The sequence below is a fragment of the Oryctolagus cuniculus genome, chromosome 3 (assembly GCF_051225735.1).
Source record: "Oryctolagus cuniculus isolate XC-2025 breed Fujian yellow rabbit chromosome 3, ASM5122573v1, whole genome shotgun sequence".
NCBI lineage: Eukaryota > Metazoa > Chordata > Mammalia > Lagomorpha > Leporidae > Oryctolagus > Oryctolagus cuniculus.
Window position 1 is genome coordinate 29,303,067 of NC_142869.1, and position 22,592 is coordinate 29,325,658.

Below are 22,592 nucleotides of genomic sequence, written 5' to 3' on the forward strand. Positions count from 1 at the left end.
ATATTTAAATGAACTAAAACTGAATTTCCTATGTATATGCAATTACTTCATTTTTAATACCTTGCTTTATAATTTTATTTAATACTCTTTTCTACCAAGTAAACTGAGTTACATAAATATCTATGGGACCCTCTCATTCCTGTATCACTTTTATTTATTTATTTATTTAAAATGTATTTATTTATTTGAAACTCAGAGTTACACAGAAAGAGAGTTCTCTTCTCAGATGACTGCCGAAGCCAGGGCCGAAGCTCCTGGGCCGAAGCCAGGAGCCCGGAGCTTCTTCTGGGTCTCCCGTAAGGGTGGCAGGAACTCAAGCACTTGGGCCATTTTCTGCTGCTTTCTCAGTCACATTAATAGGGAGCTGGATCAGAAGTAGAGCAGCCAGGATTCAAATCAGTGCCCATATGGGATATTGGCATCATAGGTGGTGGCTTTACCCATTATGCCACAACACTGCCCTCTTGTATCACTTCTAGCATTGATATTCTAGGGACCAATGTTACGGCTTGCAACAGACATCCCATATGACTCCCAGTTCAAGTCCCAGATGCTGAGCTTCTAATCCAACTGTGTACTAATGCACCAGGGAAAGAAGATGAGTATTGACCAAGTACTTGGGTCCTTGTCACCATGTGGGAGACCCAGATGGAGTTCCTGCCTCCTGGCTACTGCCTGGCCCAGCCCTAGCTATTGCAACCATTTGGGGAATGAACCAGTGGATAGAAGATCTCTCTCTCTCTCTCAATCTCTCTCTTTCTTTCTCTCTCTATTCTTTGATCTGTCTCTCTGTAACTTTGCCTTTCAAATAAATAAATACATATTTAAAAAATAAAATAATAAAATTGGTATTCTATACTACCTTTAATGTTGCATTTTCTAATATTTATAAAACCTTGGGTTCTTTCACAAATTATAAATAATTTTTGATGGAAATACATTTTTGTGTCAGAGGCTTTCATACAAGTAGAAATCCCAATAAATTCTCTTTGTTTATTAGTTTGTATGCTGTAGACATTGGTGTTTTAATATATCATAAATTATTTTATGTTTTACAAAATGTGGTACTTCAGGCAATTATGACATTTCTCTCAAACACCTCATCTCCTTATGACTTTTAATTTTTCCTCAAAATTAAAATTAATTGTAAATCTACACTAGATTTGCATTTCCTCTAAGATGATTGATTAGCTTTATGAAACACAAATAAATGACCAGAATTTTACACATTAAAGTTATGCACCAAAACTCTCAGTCTGAGATCAAATATAAATGGGTAGATATTTCAAAGAATTTTTTAGGATAAGAATAATGCAACAACTATTAGTGGGAGTCACACAGCTAAATTCTCTTTCAAAAAGTATTGAAAATATGTCCCTGATGCTATGCCAAATTGAATTAAAGAACTTAGTCTTACAAAGCAAAGTTAAAACATAATTTATAATTTAACTCATAAGAGTTTTTGAAACAACCCTTTGTTTATGACTAGGGTTTTCTTTGAACTCAGTATTATGTTACTAAAAAACACATGCTTGTTATTCAACCATTACTCCACATATCAGCACCATTCTGAATGAACTTAAAAAAATAGATCCTTTACTTTCACCCAATTTTTCATTGGATCTTTTCCTTAAGACACTGGAAAGAAGTCAAAATGGGAAGTTTCTTGCAGTCTAAAATTGCATTAGACTTTTATGTATTTGAAATTCACAACAATATGAGAAAGAGACAAATAAAAAACTGAAAATAGCATGTATTGTTCCGAACACATCATGATAATATTTTGGTTGAAGAAATGTGTCAATTTTAAATAGCATTGACCTAAAAATTCTATTATGGAACTGTTATTGGTCATTTAAAGTAGGAATACTTAGTGATACTTTGATTTAAACAACTGTTCTCAAAAATAGCCAAAAAAAGAAAATGGAAATGAAAAATTGAATTTAATGTTGCACTGAGATAAAGTTCAATATATAATGGGCTCTTTAGTAAGCAATAAAACTACAGCAGAAGAAATAATTTAGAACTCTCTGAAGCCAGGTTAAATAACTATGGCTTCAAATATATAAATTCAGTAACAAAATGTCAAATTAAAAAGATCTAGCTTGTATTGAGGGCCTAATTAAGATTCTAACCAGATTTGCTGGTGTATATTTCACTTTACGCACTAAAACAGACGTCCATGTGTCTTTATGTTAATTACTGCACGTACACATCTGTGAAATGGGAAGCATAGTACTATTTCTTCTGGACGTGAGAGCAAACCAATAAAATGTTCTGGATGAAAAGCTTTAAGTTAATTAGCAAACAGTTCAACATTCAATATAAAGCATCACAGAAATTATAATCCCTTTTAGCTAGAAGTGGAAATTATAATGATTTACTCTGGAACTATGACTGCATTGCTCTCGAGTTATTTAGCTATGTAAATTATTTGCATATCAGCAAAAGTAAAGGCCTCTTGTCTTTATTTCCATTTTCACCAAAGCTGAAAGCTATATAACATATTTTTGATTTCTGGCTTACCTAATGATTCTTAGCTATTAGTTCATCTCAGTACTCATTCTATTAATTAAATCTGGGAGCTGGTGCTGTGGCCTAGCAGGTAAAGCTGTCCTCTGCAATGCCAACATCCCACGTGGGCACCAGTTTGTGTCCCAGCTGCTCCACTTCAGATCCAGCTTCCTGCTGATGGCCTGAGAAAAGCAGCAGAAGACGGCCCAAGTTCTTTGGGCCCTGCACCCATGTGGGAGACCTGGAAGAACCTCCTGGCTCCTGGCTTCAGCCTGGCCCAGCCCTGGCTGTTTTGGCCATCTGGGAATGAGCCAGAGGATGGATGGAAGATCTTTGTCTCCTTCTGTTACTGTAAATCTGACTTTTAAATAAATAAATCTTAAAAAGAAAGATAGATAACTGAACTAAGCTTCGAAATATAGGAAGCATAAAGCTAGAATTTATTTCAGATAACTATTGTGTAGATAACATAGTAAAATGATGGAATCATGAAATGTTCTTTTTTGGTAAGTGAAATATTGAACAATTTATATCTTTAAAATATTTAATAGGACTTCTCTGCATTTACAATGCCTAACACTTCAGGATTTGAAAGTACTGTAACAGCACTAATCAATAAGCCTTACAACATCCTAAGTTAAAAACTTTACAAAACCCTAAGCCATCTGGTTTTAGCTAAACATAAGCCAATGTTAGAGGTAAAAACAAATTTAATTTATTTGAATTTTTCTGTGGTCTGGACATTTACAAAAAAATTCACTAAGTTTCATTCTAGTTATATTTCTCATGATAAAACAGTATTTATAAAACTTTAATTATAAAATATGCTCATAAAGTATAGGTTTATTAATGGATACTTACTGAGCATTTGCTATATGGAAAATTATTCTGAATACAGGAGGGATCTATAATGCTCTAAGCTCTAACTTCTACCTTATGGTAGTAAATTATTATGGTCTTAATTTAGTTCTAGATCATAAAAGACAGTTATTCAATAAAATTCTATAATGATGCAACAATCTTCTTGATTCATTTGGGGAACTTTACATTAGCCAATATTTTCCCTATGAAGTTTAAGGGAACAATATGTGACATTTACTACGTTGAAAACATGACAGCCTTGAAAATATTTTTATGATTTAAAATTGTTTAGACCACATGAAAAAATCAAGTACACCTATAGATCTTTATGGCTGAGAAGTCCAATACAGAGTCTGACCCTGGGCCATGCAGCTTTCTTCATGCCTCAATCATTGCAAAGACCCTGGGAAATACTTGTCATATCAAGGCAAGTCAATCTTGTGTCACAAACTCCTCTAAAGCTCACTGAAGTGAGCTCTAGCATGATCATTGCATCAGAGACATCAAAAACTCTCCACTATATCCCTCAGCCACTGGAACAGGTTGGAAATATGAAGAATTGAGGAATGGTCTCCATTTCCATAACCATAGGACCTAATTTCACATGCAGATACTCAATAAGTCTGATGGTATTAGGCAAGTTGGGATTTGAGGGAAAAGGTAAGGAAAGCATAAGTCAAGACTAGTGCTAGTGTTTTAGGCATATAATTCTTAGCTTCTGAGCTAGGACTGGGAATAGGGTGGGGCAAGTGAGGTGCCTTAGGCATAACATTGAAGGAAGTCTTCTTTAATTTTACTTATAAGGTGCCTCACTCATGCTGCCATAGCTAGTCTAGGCAGTAAGACCAATAGGGTTTTTTTTTAAGTTTTATGTCAAGAAGCTCAAAATATCAAGGCACTGTTGATGACAAACGACTGAGTCTATATTATAGAATGAAGAAGATAGAAAAAATGTGAAACAAACAAAAAATATTCAAAAGAGAGGCTACTTTGCAATTAAAGAAATAATATACACCAAAATTATGTGAAGTGGTCCATCATCCAAACCAATTGTGCAGCAACTGATTTGGCACTGGAACGTAAGTTATCATTTCAAAAATGTGGATTTCCACGATGAAATCCAGTCTTAAATGTATCTATATGCAGTTAAAGTCTAATAAAATAGACTACCTACCCACCTACTTGAAATATGTATAAAAACGTTTCAATATAATAATGAATTCTACTTTTTGTGAGTGTTTTTAAAGCTACTACAATATAACTAAATTATTCTAATCGTAGGAGTTTTTGTAGTTGCCAATTTCTAATCAAATGACAATAGCTCCTCAAGACTGAGCTAAATAGATACTTCCATGTTGGGAACAGAATACAAAATCTTGTAAAATGAAAGCCTTTCAAAGGGGATAATGACTCCTGAGACTAAATTATATCTGAAGTATCAGAGAGGACACTTGGACTGTTAGGTTCCTGGCTTAATTGTAACACAGGTCACCTTTTTTTTTTAATGAATGGATTAATGTTAGAAGCAGTACTTATTGAACCATTTTGTATTCAGAGGGAACTTAACCTTTTCAGTTTAATACCTTTGATTTCCAAATTCATTTGCAAGTAAAAATGAAACTATTTTGTTCTGGTGACTTTCCAAGAGGTGTGAACTCAGAATTTTTAAATCTGAGTTTCCTGAAGTCAGAGACAATCCATTTACTATTGACTTATTTCTTGTTATTATTCTTCCTATATGCTCCCATTATAGAAGTTTGGTATATGTTAAATAAAAGAGGAATAGATGAATGAATGGAAGAACTATGATATTATAACATACATCCTGCCTTTTAAAATTGAATTCACCATAGTTGAAAAAAAAATTATTTGCCTCATCATCTTTGAGTATGATTCATTATAAGAAATATCTTCTTAGAAATAGGTTTAATATAGAACAAAGGTTAAAGAGTTTGTCATTCTAAATATTTGAAAATTCTTGTCAAGTATTTTGTCATAATAATTTGTAGGACATTAGGACACTCTGATCTAATCTTCTACTAAGCCCTTCTAGTAGCATATATAGAATAGAACTTTTTTGGCAAATTTTTGCTTTAAAGTGCTTTATAAGTTTTTCAACATTGAAAACAAAACATTGTTACAATCAAACAAATAGTTTAGGAAATCAAGAACTTTTCAACACTACACATGAAAAACTTTAGTTCAGAGAATGTGTAGTGTGAACAAGGTCAAAATTGTAATAAACGCATAATGGGGTTAAAACACAGTCTTTTTCTTCCCCATCCAGAGTATTTTTTTACTGTATTGTTGCAACTGGATGAGTATAACAATGAGCACTGAACAATTCAATATTAGTAGAAGAAGATTATAGTCTCTAAAACATTCATATTTTATGGTTATTGATCATTTATATCATTGATAACAACTACTTTTGAAAAACAGAGCACTTGGAAATTCTTTCCTTTTTCCCATAAGTGAAATATAATGGCATCTATTAGCCAGGCACACTCTTAAAATTGGCCACAAACAAACAGACAAGGAAAGAACACATAAAAATACAGTGTGTCACCTCTGTCATCTGACCCACCCTCTGCCCTCTCTGTTATCACCTAAGGGAGAGGAAAAGTGACCTCCAAAGCCATTAAAAAAGCAACCCAGTTTACAGGGCAATGCTAACAGATGTGTTGCAGCCTGTCTTTCACAATCCATTCACTATCTACAACTACCTGCAATGTTCCTAACCTTTCATGACTTTTTTCACTTCCCTTCACTTACCGTTATGCAATGCTACCAGAAAGATTTTAACTCTCTTTAAAAAATGAGGTCCACTTAAAAAAATTGAGGTAAATCTTTCTAAGAGAGTTGAGCTTTCCAAGTGAAGACCAGAAGAAAAGTAGGTAGAAGAATATTTTTAAAATGAGTGAATAATTGCACAAATTGTCTTGGATTACTGTATGGAATTTTAATTCATGATTGTGAAGTTCAAAAACTTCTATTTTTCATGCCTGGGCATTCCTCCAAAACTCTGGCCAGTAATGATTGAGTGTGAGTAATGGCTTTTAGACTGTGAAATGATGGCTTATTCCTCATAGAGCTTTGTCATTCTTAGCTGTGCACTGTGGCAGACCTTTGAAACAGATCTGCCACCATGAGCTAGAACTGTTTTCACAGTAGTCCATGCACATAATTAGAACTTTTTGTTCTGGTTGTGGTTGTTTTTTTATGGAGCACTTACTGTGATCCTGAGAAATTGGCATCTAATCTCAGTCACTTCTAAACCCTTTTAAGTAGTCATTCAGTGTCCATTTTTAGTGTTTGGGGGAAACACATCTATCTTTACTCACCTACTTCTATGAGAAGCAAAGGATATTCCAAGTGACTGAAACCTGACATTTTGGAGACTATGTATAATCACAGGTGATACTATTTTTCATTGCTATTTATTGTCTCTGAGATGAAATAAGATTACATAAAAGAGTATGCCTGGGACATTAATAATACTAAACTGAATCCAAATATTGTCTCTCTCAGTTTATATCTAGTTACTCTATCTTTGATAATAGATTAGAATATTATTCTTTTCAGCTCTCTTGCAATTTAACTGATTGCAAAACAAATGTTTTTCCCCTGGTTTTATTCATTTAAAATGGTAACTTATACTACTGTGGAAGGCTGAAAATGTTAATTTGCCACTGAGGCTACCATATGTATTCTCCTTTCTCCTGAAATCTTTAACTAGTTTCTCTCATTTACTTTCCCTCTCCCTCACCTTCTCCCTCTCTTTCCCTTCCATTTTACGTCTATTCCTTTCCCACTCCTGTCCCAAAGGCCAGAAGATTTATGGCATGGCTTCACCCTGCAGGTGTCAGGAAACTACTCCCTGAACCCTGATTTAAGCCACCTATGTAATAGAACCTACGGATGCATCTGAAAGATGTTTTAGCCAACCCAGTAAACATCCCAAGTATAAGATAAACACCCAAAACCTTGAGAACCTATTTTTTTTTTTTTTTGACAGGCAGAGTGGACAGTGAGAGAGAGAGACAGAGAGAAAGGTCTTCATTTTGCCGTTGGTTCACCCTCCAATGGCCGCCGCGGCCAGCGCGCTGCAGCCGGCACACCACGCTGATCCGATGGCAGGAGCCAGGTACTTCTCCTGGTCTCCCATGGGGTGCAGGGCCCAAGCACTTGGGCCATCCTCCACTGCACTCCCTGGCCACAGCAGAGAGCTGGCCTGGAAGGGGGGCAACTGGGACAGAATCCGGTGCCCCGACCGGGACTAGAACCCAGTGTGCCGGCGCCGCAAGGCGGAGGATTAGCCTAGTGAGCCACGGCACGGGCCGAGAACCTATTTTTACATCAACAGATACTTTTTCCTATTTGCTGTTTTGCTCTTGCCATTAAAGAAATACTGTATTTAAAGCTACTATGACTGCTTAAACTTTATGTTCACTTGAGAGAATTTTTTTGGCCAAATTCCCATGGAGTAATTTCGGACTTTTCTGATAATAAATGTCTTCATATAGTTATAAGAAGGGGCAGAGGTTCCTACGGCAGTTTCATAATCCAGTGGGGAGGGGGCGAAGGCCATTAATGTTCCTTTCCTGGACTTGTGCCCTCGGTTATAGATACACTTGGAAGCATAGAATTATCCACTGCAATTTGTCTCAATGCCTTAATCTGCAATGTGAAAATAACAAATGTGGACTTCTAGAAAAAGGGCTGGCAAGGAAAAGTTAAAAGGTAGTGTCTACATGATGACCTACAAATACATAAAAATTATGTTGTCATTTTCCTTCTAAATTTTTAAACAGTATTTCAGAGAGCCATTAGAGAATATGGGTTAAACACCTTATATTGTAAAATGGCTCTCGCACAAAAAAGCAACTCCATTTATTGAGCCCAAACTATGAGCAATAGTGTCTAGGCACTTATAGAGCTCTTATAGCTTTCTGCAAAGTTTGCTTTCTAAGCAGCATACTTATATTATACATGTTTCCTGGAATTGTGAACATTCTTTATGATGGACAAAATTTACTGTAATTTTTCTTAGAGGGGGTAAGAATGAGCATTTATGAAATTAGTAGTTTCTATAGTAAAGCAAGGATTAATAAATTGGCATTCAGAACTACATATTTAGCTCTGCAAAAGACATCTTTGCTTCACTGCTAACCTGTACCCCACACGACTTTATCAGAAACAATGAATAAATGTATTACCTTGACAGAAAGGAGCCTGATGCCAGGTCTTGAAAATCTCCATTGCTGCTGTGAAGCCGCATTGGAAAAGCCAAAACTACTCTTCAGTGTCTTCACGACTTTGCAAGCTGTCAAAATCCTCGTCATTTTGAAGATGATTTGTGACTAAAATTAAATGAAGTACATATATTGTATGAGATTGTTTGAATTAATGTGAGAACAAGGTAGGGATGCAGTGCAGTCAGTGTTTAGACCAGACCACACAGTGATCTCTGATTTCCATTCATTCTGCCATTAAATGTCTTCAGCCACAGCTCCTCCTTCTCTTAACCCCTCCTCCCAAGGTGATGTCCTGATATGTTCTATGGACATGTAATACAAATTGCAACACATCAAGTACTACTTTCTCTTGCTGAAATAATGCTAATGCTGTCAAAAATCAGTCAGCATCAAGGAATTGCTTATGCAGCTGAATAGCACAGCCCAGACACAATGGAAAACTTTAGGAATATCACTCTTAACTAGTAACAACTTTCTAATAATGCTAAAGATCAGAGGCTTTACTTATGTTACATGTGATGCTTATTTTGTCTTGAGAAAAACTGGATCCCTAAGGAAACCTGCAACCTTGCTATTTTCTGGTTGGAAAAAGATAATGGAAGCCAAATACAGTAAAAATGACATACAAATAGCTTTTTCTTCAAAAACATATCTGCATTTTTTAGTTCATCCAGCAAGGTAGTATATTGTTACTTTTGCATTGTTCTGTGTTCAAAATCTCTGAGAAAACAGTAATATCAAAACACAATTGGAACAAAGAAACCTACTAAATAACCCTTGCAAACGTTGGATTCAACATAAGGACTATTGGAAAACATTGGTTTTAATGTATGTACTATTGCTACTTAAAGATCCGTACCCCCATGTTTACAGCAGCTCAATTCACAATAGCTAGAATATGGAATCAACCCAGATGTCCATCAACTGATGATTGCATAGCGAAAATGTGGTATAAATGTATAATGGAATACTACTCAGCCATTAAAAAGAATGAAATCAAGTCTTGTACAATAAAATGGATCAACTGGAGACCATTATGTTTAGTGAAATATGCCAGATCCAAAAAGACAAATATCATATGCTTTCTTTAATTTGTGGTAGCTAATACACCTTCCCAGAAAAATCTGAATGTATAAGAGTAAGATTGACATTATATGATTTGATGATTGTTTGTAGCCCTTGACTATATTTCTGTGGAACAGTGGTCTTTCTGTTTTTAACTTGTGGAACACTATATTTAGTGGTAAATTAAACCTTTGCTTATAAAATAAATTGAAAGTATGTCACTGCAAAACTTGAAACAAAGAAAGGAAGGAGAAGAGAGGGAGGGAGGGAGAGATGGAAGTATCCTTATGTTCCTTACAATCGTATCTTCAAAATACATGAAATCCATTCTTTTTATATTAATTTATAAATTTTTAAAGATACTATTTTGGTTACTGAAATACAATATTGAAAGTTTGAAACCTTGAGCATTCATTTTTCAACCTGAGTCCAATTGATTCCCTTTACCTTCAAATCATATGGTTAATTATGTAATCAAGCAGTCTTGTTGGCTCATGGAAGAACAAAAAGAACTCTAGCATTGTCCTTTGATTTTTTTCCAAAAAAGTCCAAGAAATAAAGATAATAACGATACATTTTTAGGGCTTCCTTTAACAGAAAAGCTGATAAAGAATGGCATAGAGATTGTAAATTTCACTGACATGGAGCCAGGAATGGGGTTGGTAACAATGTTTAAGCTAAACCTTTTGTCTTACTTAATGAGGTCAGGCAACTTCATGGTTCCTGGAAATAAAAAATTGAACAAAGTCACCTTAGATTAGTGTACATAAGTAACTGATAAAATTATTAATGTCATGAAAATATGCCCATGTGTAATGGGAAAATAAGAAGGGAAAAAAGATGTAAGAAAATATCAAGTTCTGTGCACATCCAGTAAATTTTAAATTATGAGATTATATAGATGGAAACAAGCATATCAAGTAAACATAGTAGGGGGGCAAACAACAGAAGGAATGGCATGAACAACAGCATAAAGACATTCAGTCATATGGTATATGTTTTAAAAATTGAGTCTGATAAGACCCAGATACTGGGTGCAGGATGGGGAAATGAGCAGGCAGGCACAACATCATGGAAGATGCTATGTGCATTAAAATTGTTGGCTTTAATCCATAAATAGTGTTATTGGTAGTCATGGAACTGTTTTGAATAAGAAACACATGTGCAATCTTTATTAAAGAAAGAGCTTAGAAACTAAAGTGGAGGTAGATGAAACTGAAAAAAAAAGAGTAACTCTAAATTTAGAGAACTGAGGACTTGGAACCAATGCCCATTGGCTTAAGCCAATTCTAGCTTAGGCCTTGCTCTCATCTCTTAGTTTTTTATTTGTGTGCATTGGTGTGGGAAGGAAACTTGTCTGTCTAAAAAATGACATATACTCATCATGGAAAATCCACTGTAGTCCCATTACCCAAAAATTATCTATGCAGTGAACACTGCAGTTTATTTTCTTCTCCTTCTCTTTCTTCGAGACTGAGGGAGAAATAGAGAGACAGAGAGATCCTCCACCTGCTGGCACACTCTTCAAATGGCTGCAATGGTCAAGCCTGGACCAGACCAAAGACAGGAACCAAGAGCGTCCTCCAGGTTTCCAGCACAGGTAAAGGGGTCCAACAAACTGAGCCATCTTCTGCTGCTTCCCTAGGCACATTATTAGGAGCTGGATAAGAAGTGGAGCAGCCAGGACTTGAACCAGCACCCACATGGGATGCTGGTGCTGCAGGCAGCAGCTTAAGGAACTATGGCACAATACTGGCCCCTGTATTTCTTTCTTTATTCCTTGTTTTTTAATTAAATATAACAATTGAGGTACTGAGAAGTCCAAAGTTTAGCTGTAAAGAAAACATCACCATTTATAACAGTTGCCAAAAAGCATGATAGACTAAATATGGTTTTCCAAATGGATATCAAAAACTCTAGGATAGAATTCGGCAATTCTAGAAAATAAAGAGATGTGTAGGCCTGAGAGTTGTAATGGCTTTCATTTTAATCAGTAAAAGTCCTGGATGCAAGTTATGGTCCATGCTTCTAGTCACCAGAATGAAGGGGAATTGGGTAGGGGGCTTGAAAAATTTGATTAAATATTCTGAATTGAGACGTGGAACATTCATTCATTGTAATTCCATAATAATCTTGGAGATGGAAAGGTCTATAATAAGAGTTAATAGTTTCTTATGTGAGTGTTCAAGATACACTGAAATCTGCAACTACACTGAGTTATTCCTTGAGTAAGGCAGTTTATAGTAAAATAAGTCAAAGGGGTGAAGCTCTGAGAGGTGACTTATAGGGAATATTGAAGTCAAAGGTAAAAAAAAATTAGCAGAAGCATTATACTTCTATCAAATATATTTCATCAATGCACTTAAAATAAAGTGGTTTTCATTGTGAAACGGTTATTTAGCTGACCACATGCATAGAATCCTCTCCTCATATAAGCTGCCTGCAAGCAACTAGGCTGGATGACAAGCATACAGGCATGCATACTCAGAGGGTAGTGGGAACCTGTGTGTTTGAGGATGTATTCTTTGTGAGCCACGTCATTAGAAATCCTTAACATTTATAAGTGATTCATTCAGAAAAAGCAAACTATTTTACACAGGTTCATCTCACTTTTCTATTGATACATTTACCTTAGCTATCATCGTTTACAGATCTGGGTGGTTTTCCTCTGTAGAGTTTTATGTAGAAAATTTAAAACTAAACACTTCTCAAATTTGATGGAGTAAAAAAATTCTAGTGTCCTTTTATTTAATGCTAAGAAAGTTTTTTATTTATTCCATAAATTAAAAATGACTTGAAGTGTATATCTATGTATAGGATCTCTCTTCCCCTCTTTTATTCCTCTCACTCTTTCTCCATAACTGTATCTAGATATAGAGAAAAACATTCCTAATTATTGTAATTATGTATAATTTCTTGAAAGAAGTGGAAACATTCAGTCTTCTAAATCACCAGAGCACTTACATTTACAGATTTGTTGTTTCTGGTATTGAAAAATGGTAATATAAAATTACTTTATTTTCATTTGATTTTTATAGAAATTTGAAAAATAAAAAATAGACAATAGCCTACCCCACAAACATAACCCATAACCTCAGTTATATTTTAGAGTATTTTCTTTTAGTATCTATGTTTTTCCAAAGGTCACAGTTTTGAAAACTGTGACCAATGTAAATTATCTTCTTGCTTTGTAATATTGTACTGAAAGTATTTAAATGTTGTTAAAAGCTCTTTTAAAGCCTTACTTGAAATGACTGCAAAACCTTGCATTTTCATTGCCTCTATTGCTGCTATTGTATATCAATGTTACCATTTTTTATCAACACTGACACATTTCTTTCCAAAGACAGTGTGTCTATCTATAAACAAACTTCAATACTGCATGTCTTCAAAATTCCATGGAAAAGGTATTGTATGAAAAAATTATTCATGGATTTATAAATTTTTATAATAGAATAAACAATTTTTAATTCCACTTTTCCACAAAATGTTTAAGTTCTCTCATACAATACTGTTCCTTTCAATACATCCTCATCACCATTAGGTATTACCATTTATTTGCTTTGGGGAAAAAAACTCATATTTTACTTTCATTGAATTTTTTAATTATTGGTTAGATTGAATATGTCTATGTACTTTTTATTAGTACTATTATTATTTTTCAACTGCTGTTAACATCTTTTTATGTCCACCAAATCATTCATATTAATGATAAAAGTCATCTTTAAAGGAAACATAAACCAACAATGATTAACAGCCTGTATTCCTATATATACCAATTGCAAGAATCCTTTTCATTTGGACAGTGTATTGACATAAGAGAGGGAAGGCCTGCTACTAATTGGAAAAATTGAGAGCAGCTCATCCTACAGATTAAAGACTCAGATTCTAGAATGAAGGGAAAATAATAGTGTTAGTAATTTGTTCTTCAAAAGTACAGAAACTGCCAACCACCCATGAAATGTGTCTTGCCAGGTAATGAATCAGAAACCACTCTAAACAAGTGATGCGTCTGTCAATAAATGTTTAATACCGCAAGCAAGTAAGAGATGCTTCTGAAAAAAAATGACTGACTGAATGAATGGATTTCTGTGTACTGAATTCCTGACTCATCAGTAATGTTTAGTTAAGCAGGAACAAATAAAATGTCAGGTGAATATAAGAGAAAATAAAGACCCTAAGGAAGTGGAAAAGAAGACTGTCAATAATTCCATAAATGTCTATTTTGAAGAGATGGATTTAAAGCAAGAAGCAAAGTATGACTGGAGAGCAAATAAATTCAGCTTAGGAGAGACAACAGCTCCCTGAAATTCTAAAATTTTGTGTTTGAGTGAAGGCTTATGAAAAAAGAATATAGAGATATAACTGTTTAGATTCACTTCTATGATTTCTATTAGCCTAATTCATATAACAAAGAACACTTTAACAAATAAAGATTCAGAAAGAAGATTACTCTTTGCAGGAATGTGGTATGGATTGTAACCACATAAAGGTACATGGTTTTTCTCCTCATATCACAGACTAGAACAAACTGGTAGACGGATCCCTCAAAGTTTGGTCATGAGGAAGTTCATAAATTGCTTGAACATCTTACCAATGTGTCAAAGATTGATAAGATATCAGACAGATATTAGGTTGTTAGATATTGGAGTTTTAAAATAACTACTCTCTTTGGACAAGTAGAGCATATTCATTAGACATGTTCTTTAGATCCAATTGGTATTTTGAGGGATAGGAAGTGAAGAACCAATTATGATGAATATGCTTATCAATCTAACATTGGATAGCATAAAAGTTAGAGTGATGCAAAAGAAGATAAAAATGAAGCTGTAAAAGAGATCTTGTAAAATTGATTTCACACATTAAAATCCAAGGTGCATGTGATTTATATCCGAAGATAATTAAAAAGGTATCATTTATAAGACTCAGTTTGAAAATGCCTTAAAAAGAACAGACCTTTCCTTATAAGCAACATGTGCTTATAAAACGTAAATCTTGCAATAGTAACTTCTTTAAAAAAGACCTGACTACTGGACCAAATAGAAATGTTAGATGCAATCTACCTTAACTCAAGAGCATTGAGTGTATATTCCAGACTGATAATACGTAAGTACATGTTTACAAGATATTATTCATAAGTGAATTATTGCGAATATCAGAAGACAAAATGAATGTCAGTGTAGTCAAGCTTGTGGTGTATTTGCAAGATGGGGAGAGTGAATAATGCCTAAGAAAGTTGATTCAGAATTCACAGTGACCTTGGAAAACTGAAAATAGTGAAATACAAACACAATAAAACAATCAAAGTTAAGCAAGTATAAGCTGTTCCAAAAAGAAGAAGAAATGCTGCAGATAAAGGTCATGAAGGATGGATTAAATGGAAAGGAGGCAAAAAACATGTAACAATGATAAAGAATAGCAGGAGTCCCAAAACTACTCATAGTAAGATGTAATTATAAACCTAAAGAGAGAAGGCAGAAGTTAGAGTGAAATTTGAGAAAAAGGAACTCAAAGTTTATAAGAAAGCTAATTATTAAATAAATTAAAATTCCATAAGTGAATTTTGATAATGAGATGACAATTACACTTAAAATCCTGTTATGCAGGATTCCTAATCCAAGTCTTCCAATCTTCCTGAAAGTTAAAAAAAAATTAAATTCTTGAGTAATAAATCAGATCAATTCTACAACAGAAGCTAAAGCATTAAAATTTGTAATAACAATATATTAGCATATTATCTATATCTGAATAGAGAAATATATATATATACTCTGCTTGACAGAATACCAGTAAATGCAAATAGATATTTAAAAATCCATTTTAATGGCCCCAATAATAATTAATACCCTGCCTGAAAATTGAAATACTTGCCATTTGTTGATATGCTCAGCTAGGCCCTGGAATGCCTTATCTCCTAATATTTAAAGAAAACCTGAAGGTAGCTAATGCGTATATACCTATTTCATAAAAAATGGTGGTGATTTCCATAGAATTAGGTGTCTTGTCCAAGATCACATAGGTAATAAATTGCAAAGCCAAAATGAGAACGAAAATTTTAACCAAAGTCCATCTGATGTCCAGTATGTTAATTATATCCTGAGAAAACAGGGATAACCACATGGAATGACTTGGGAAATGTGGGCTGGTTAAGACAAGAAGAATGTAGGGTGTAGAGGTTCCGATGTTCAGAAGTATTTATGACATTGCCTGGAAATACGTATATATTCATTATATTCATATATATATGTGCAAAAGTAAAAATCAGAGAATAAAGTTATAAATTCTGTAATTTACTGTTATGTTTAAAATAAAAAAAACTTAAGGGAGGTAATATAGGAAAAAAAATCCACCATTTTTTGAAGTAATCCATCAAGTAGAACTAAGTGACCTCGTAGCCACACTTCTACATAACTAACTGATTTGGCTAGACTTGTCTAAAATAGCAAAATACATCTATGCTATATCCTATTGCTTGAAGTTACATATTCCAGCATTGTGGAATCTGAATAATTTAATGCCTTTAAATTTTCATGATTGTTCAGGAATGAAATCTAGAATTACAAAAAGAATAATCAATTCAGAAAGTGTTTATCAAGTAGTTTCTTCATATCAGGTGTTATAGGTCAAGAAATGGGATTATTTTCTGCTGAAAGATGCTATAGGAAATTGAATCTTTTAAATTATTGCCTATATTCCTATCAGACAAAAGATATAAAAATCATAAAGACAGACAGTTTTATATAGCTGCACGAAATCTTCAAAATCAGTTTTCTAATTCCTTTATATTATGTTATTAATAACAGACATTTAAATAAGCCAAGGTCATCTCATTATTTTTGAATTATTTAAAACTACATCTAAAGCTTATAGTAGAGATCAGTATAGAAACATAAGTTATGAACAATTACTACATTTTAAATAGAAATAATTTTGTAAATGATGGCACAATTAGCAAAGAAACTAACAAAAATCAAAGAAAAGTCAAACCATTTTCTTAAAATTGCTGTAAACATACCTACAACATAATTGTCACAAAATAGGATGACTAAATTATTAGACAATGTTTCATTCTAATAGTAAAATATTTCTAGGAAAAAGTTTTAAAAATTCGTCAGTAGCCTTTTTTGCACAATGAGATCAAGCTGGCTTCTGACAAGATGAACAGAACGAGCTGCTCTGAGGGACTTGTTTTCTTTTCTTGAGAGTAAATACAACTGATTTTGCAAGAATCTAAAGAGCGATCCTAGCCTGGCCATGAGGAGGGGTTATCCATGATACTCCAGGTCATATGCCAGGACAATATTGGATCCTCTGTAAATTAAACATATTTGATGATTCCAGAGAAGCATGTTGTGCAATGTGTCTTCAAGTTACCGACATCATGAAGTAAGGCAAGCGGTTTACACTGGAATGACGTACTTTTTTCTTTTTTATTAACAGATCATCTACGCACATTCCTACTCCACTCTCTTTTATAGTACATTTGTCATATTATATCTGATTTCTTCCGTGGCCTTCCATTTTCAGAAGAATTTTGTCCAGGAGGATTATTCAATACTATTGGAAAGATAGAAGCAGGGCTTTCAGGGACGAGTGTTGCAAAGCAGGAACGCAAAGGCCCAGTTATAAAATTCTGCCACTCCCAACTGAAACCAAGCATTCTCTCAACATTATGTCTAGTTCTTCTCTAAATCCACACATAGAATTGCACGTTTTTTAGAAAAATTGTTTGATTGGTGATCCTTTAAATAAAAGACAAAAAGTACTTTAAGTAAAAGGTCGTTTATTAGGTCATAATTTTCTTCTTATAAGCTTATTCATTGATGAGGTTGGAGGACTTAAAACTCAATGAAAGTTACTGATGCCTCCTATTGAGGGTCTTTCAGGACCTGTAGTTTTTATTCACATGCAAAACAGAGCTCCTTAATTATCATTCTGTAAACAAAAAGAATTGCTATACAGTAGACCATATATTATTTAATTTTACACAGGAAGAAAAATGAGATACTTAATTCCTCAATACTTATCTTGTTAATATTTAAAAGCAAATTAAAATATTGCAGTGAAATGAGACAACAGAACTCAAATGTGGGCATAAACGTTTAACAACCCCAAATTAAGCCCTGAATTCTCTATACTTACAAAGTACTGGTGTAGCTAACTCTGCTTGGCGGCCAGAATCAATTTCAATGGAAATCAGACTTTTCAAGAGGAAGTGCTTTTTAAAATAATGTTTGCATTTATATGAAAACTATCCTATAATAACGGATAAAAAACCAGCAAATATGTCCATTAGTATCAGCTTTTTTTATAATTTATTACTTTTAGTCCTTGAAGTTTCTAAATAGAATCTTTGGCTCAGCTTCTCTACAAGCACAATGATGTGGGGCAGGGCTGGTGACAAGCTGAGATGGCTCCCGAAGACAGGGTCAAACAGCCTGACTGCTGGTAGGGAGGAGTCTAACCGCCCTTCCACTGTGGGAGCTGGCTGGAATCCAACATGTCTTAGGACTCCCCAACTCTGACTACTTTTTTTTATCTTCTTTTCCTCATCCTGCCACACAAAGTTCAGCAAAGAAAATATGTAGGGCATGATCTAAGAGGTATACATACGAGAGGAATAAAAAGAAGGAATGTGGGATCATAAAAGACGACATCTAGAATATGTATCCAAAGCACTTCAGCTTGACCTGTAGTCAACAATGTCAAACACACTTTTGTTGAGTGAAGTTTTGTCTATAAAATGGGGTTGACAAAGGATAGCTACAAGAAATAATTAATAAAAATATGAACAGAACTGTTAAGATATCCGCAACCTGTATCAAAATACCTGGGTTCAATACCTGGCTCTAACCTCTGATTTCAGCTTCCTGCCAAGGCAGACCCTGGGAGACAGAGGTTGATGGCTGCACTAATTGGGTTCCTGCCACCCACATGGGAGACCTGGATTGAATTCTTGGCTCCCTATATCAGACTGGCCAAGCCCTGGCCATTGTGGGCATTTGGGAAGTCAGTCTCTCTCTTTCTCTCTCTCTCTTTCCTCAAATAAATAAAAATTTTATAGGAATTAAATAATAAGTACATAGATTGTGACTCACTTAACCAGCATAAAAATGATTCAATATTTTATCTGCTGAAAAATTTGAAGCTGTTGAATATTTAACATTAATTTCTCAATTTGTCTATAGTCTATGTACCCTTCTAAGGCATGTGAACCACACAGTTAATATGCTATACTAGCACCTCTTATTTCATAACTAAAAGTCTCCTGATTAAAATCAGTAGACAATTCCCCACTGCTTATTGGCTATAGTGCAGAACTAAAAATGCAATATGTGCATTCTGTCTTATTGTATGATCCTGAGTTAGCCTCTTTATTGTCTCTGTTTAATATCAACAAGTTGGAAATAGTAGCAACAACTTCCTCTCATAGGCCATAAGTGATTATTAATTCTCAAATTCCTTTCTTTAACATTTATGTGCCAAACATTCACTAAAGCCAGAGAATTAAAAACAAGACTGGAATGCAGTCTTGCCCCATCAAAAGTTCACTCTAGAATAGCTTTTCAGCTTTCTTTTGAGAAACAGACACAAACATACTTTCTATTCTCAAAACTGAACATAAAGAAAAACAAATAGAACTGAAAACTAGGAAACTCAAGACCCAAAGGATCCAAGTATAAATGGAACAAATCAATATTCCTCTCTTGTAGCTCCTCCAGGATGAAATATGATTACCTGTTAATGCACTTTACAAAACAGAGCCACCAATGTCATCTTTTATATCCTAAAATAGTTGACCCACACCCGAGGATTCCTTTCCCATCCAACAATTTCTCAAAAGAAAAAGAATCACACTTTTCAATTTTGGCTAAAAGATCTGGTGATCAACAGTGAATAAATTAACTGGAACAGAATTGTAAATATCCACTATACTTATGACTACAGAGACAAGGTTCAAATCAAGAAATCTCACATAAATATGTTTTAAAAAGAACAAAATGCTTACTGAAAACATACACAAGGTAAATTCATGATTAAAGACATTTCAAATATATTTGGATTAATACTGAGTACACTTAACATATAAAATATAGAAGTACAGAAGTATAAAATAAGCTTATAAAGTGCATTAACACATAAATATGTATATAAGTATAAAATAAAAATTGCAAGTTTTCAAATAAATAAAACTCTAAACACTTATGAAATGATACATCTGCAGCAACAATTATACCCAACACGAACACAATATAGTTAGTAAATCAGAGACAGAAGTAAAAGCTCATACCAAAAATGTATTAAAGTTCTAAAAGTTTTAAGACTTGCAAATAATTCTCAAGAACACTTCACAGAATCCAAGGAATTACTCAGCTCACCACTGTTCCTTCTTTTCCAAATCTTGAATCGGAGCAGCTAAGAAAAGAGGAGCCACATCAAAATAAAGGCCAACTAACTTTTCACTATTAAAGTTTATACAAAGGATGACTGGAAACGGGATTGCCATGTCCAGGCCCAAGTTAACAAAGTCCTTTGTTTTAGCAGATTAATCTTTTTCTTCAAGCTTGAAACCTTGTGCTATGTCTAGGAAAATAAACTCCACTACCTTGATACGGGCTCCTTGGCCCTTCCAGACCTAAGATAAGACACTTTACCTTATCACCTCTGAAGAAAAGAAATGGCTTCAAAGTCCAGGAGACGGGTCATACCACAATACCAATAGGATTAGACGCCTTGCCAGATCACCTGACTTAGACTTAGTATGGAGGGGGTAGGGATAGAGGTATTAAACACTTGATTCATTTAAGAGTTGTAAAAATTAACGTTTTCTCAGTAGATACAAGGAACATGTCCAAAATATTGTAATTTCAAGATTAAATATGAAAAACATTCTTTTACATATCTGATGTGTTACACTTCAGAATATCATACCTCACTTTGAATCAACCAGCAGAAATATGATCCAACTTTTATTTGCATTATTTCAGGCCTGATATAATTTTTTTTTATTTGGAGGAATACCTACATTCTCAGACTAGTAAGAGGAAATCTCTGATTAAATCCAATTGAAAAGACTTCAGGCTTTAAAACCATTTTGAGTAGTAAGCATATTATAAATGATATAAAAAGTTAAATAAAACATTACAAAAATATTTCTCTAGAAGAATACAAAGTGTCCTAGTTCCTGTTAATCTTTCTTTGATATGTTTAAATCTTAGTAATCAGCCGAATTAGGAGTTTTTAATACTAAGTATACAAAAATGTTGTTCAAATGAGGATGCGCATTTATACAAGTCAACTAGAAACTCCAGAATGAGCTTTGACATGAATTCATTCCACAACAGTGGCTGAGTTATTTAACCTTTGTGAGCATCATTTTCTCATAAGGAAATTGAGAAAGATTAATGATTATGAAGAAAAGAGTTCTTGGCCTAAAGGTGAATCTCATCAAATGTGCTCTGTGCCAAGTAGGAATATTTACAATAATGCGTTTGAGAAAGTTCCCAGTTTTACAAACCTGCTAACATGCATTTATTCCCAGTATATGTTCTTTAACTACTACAAGTATGTGACACATAAAGCTGGTAGAGAAGTAGAGGTAAATTCTATTCCTGGGTCTTTGATAACATCTTTGTATCCTTAATTAAGTTAATTAATCTTCCCATAGCCAGTTTTTCTAAAAACTGGGCAAGTCAATGCTACAAAAATGACAGGGGTGTGTCAGACTTAATGAGAGGATATCTATCAAGCTCTAGGATCTCAGAAGAGAGCATCAAAGGAATATTAATTTGATTAAACCTCAAATGGCCCATGCTGATAGCCTTCATAGAATTGTAACCGAATAACTAGGGGGAAAGTGAGTGTTTCCTGACCTCTAATTTTATACATCTAGTTTGTTCATCATTTATCCACTTATTTATTCACTCAACAAGTTGAGCATCTTTGACTACATATCATTAAGCAATGGTAAAAAAAATGGATACAATCCAAACTTTCATGATACCTCCTGAGAATGCTTAACAAATATAAATGAATGGGAGTTTTTAGTGTACTAAGACAGCTTATTAACCAATCACACAACATATAATTGCAAATTTCATTATAGTATATAATTATAAGCTCTGCAGGAAAAAAATAGGGTGTTTTGATAGAAAATAAGACTGGGGCACAAAATTTTAATTGAATGGTTAGACAGTGTGAGGAAGATGAGATTTGAATGATTTATATTAATTAAATGGGTAATGTGAGAAGGAAAGCATCCCAGCCAAAAAGAGCATCATTTGTGAAGGCTTTGATTTAGGAATGAATGATATTTCACAGATGACTGGTAGGATAGAAGGATAATGAAAAATTCAGGGAGGATTACCAGGAGAGATCTGAGAAGCAGTCAACCCCCAAATCCTGTAGGGTTTGGAAAGACGCACAAAGATTTGATTTGTGCGGCTGTCATTGTGCCATGGCAGGTGAAGCCACCACCTGTGACACTGGCATCTCTTAACAAGCACTGGTTCAAATCTGGTGCTCCACTTCCAATCCAATTCCCTATTAATGTAGCTGGGAAAACAGTGGAAGATGGCTCAAGTATTTGAATCCCTGTACCCATGTGGGAGACCTAGAAGAAGCTCCTGGATCCTGGTTTCAGCCTGGCCTAGCCCTGGCCATTGTAGTCATTTGGGAAGTGAACCAGAAGATGGAAGATCCATCTCTCTCTCCTCTCCTCTCCTCTCCTCTCCTCTCCTCTCCTCTCCTCTCCTCTCCTCTCCTCTCCTCTCCTCTCCCTCCTCTCCCCTCCTCTCCCCTCCTCTCCCCTCCCTTCCTCTCCTCTTCTCTCCTTTCCTCTCCCTCTCTTCTTCCCTCCCTCCCTTCCTCCAACTCTGTCTTTCAAATAAATAA

General features: G+C 34.5%; 1 protein-coding gene across 2 annotated transcripts in view; it reads right to left on the minus strand.

The window, feature by feature from the left end:
* The window catches only part of CPS1 (carbamoyl-phosphate synthase 1), a 149,897-nt gene extending 129,804 nt beyond the window's left edge, over window positions 1–20,093 (minus strand). The window contains exons 1-2 of one of the 2 annotated variants that reach the window (XM_089329898.1): window positions 20,078–20,093; window positions 8,595–8,738 (exon numbers count right to left, since the gene is read on the minus strand). In XM_089329898.1, coding sequence (XP_089186024.1) covers window positions 8,595–8,720 — 126 coding nt within the window. In that variant the 5' untranslated portion in view covers window positions 8,721–8,738; window positions 20,078–20,093. Of the gene's footprint in view, window positions 1–8,594; window positions 8,845–20,077 lie in introns of those variants that run through there. The other variant, XM_002712455.6, reaches the window with a different exon arrangement.
* Between the last annotated feature and the right edge of the window lie 2,499 nt (window positions 20,094–22,592).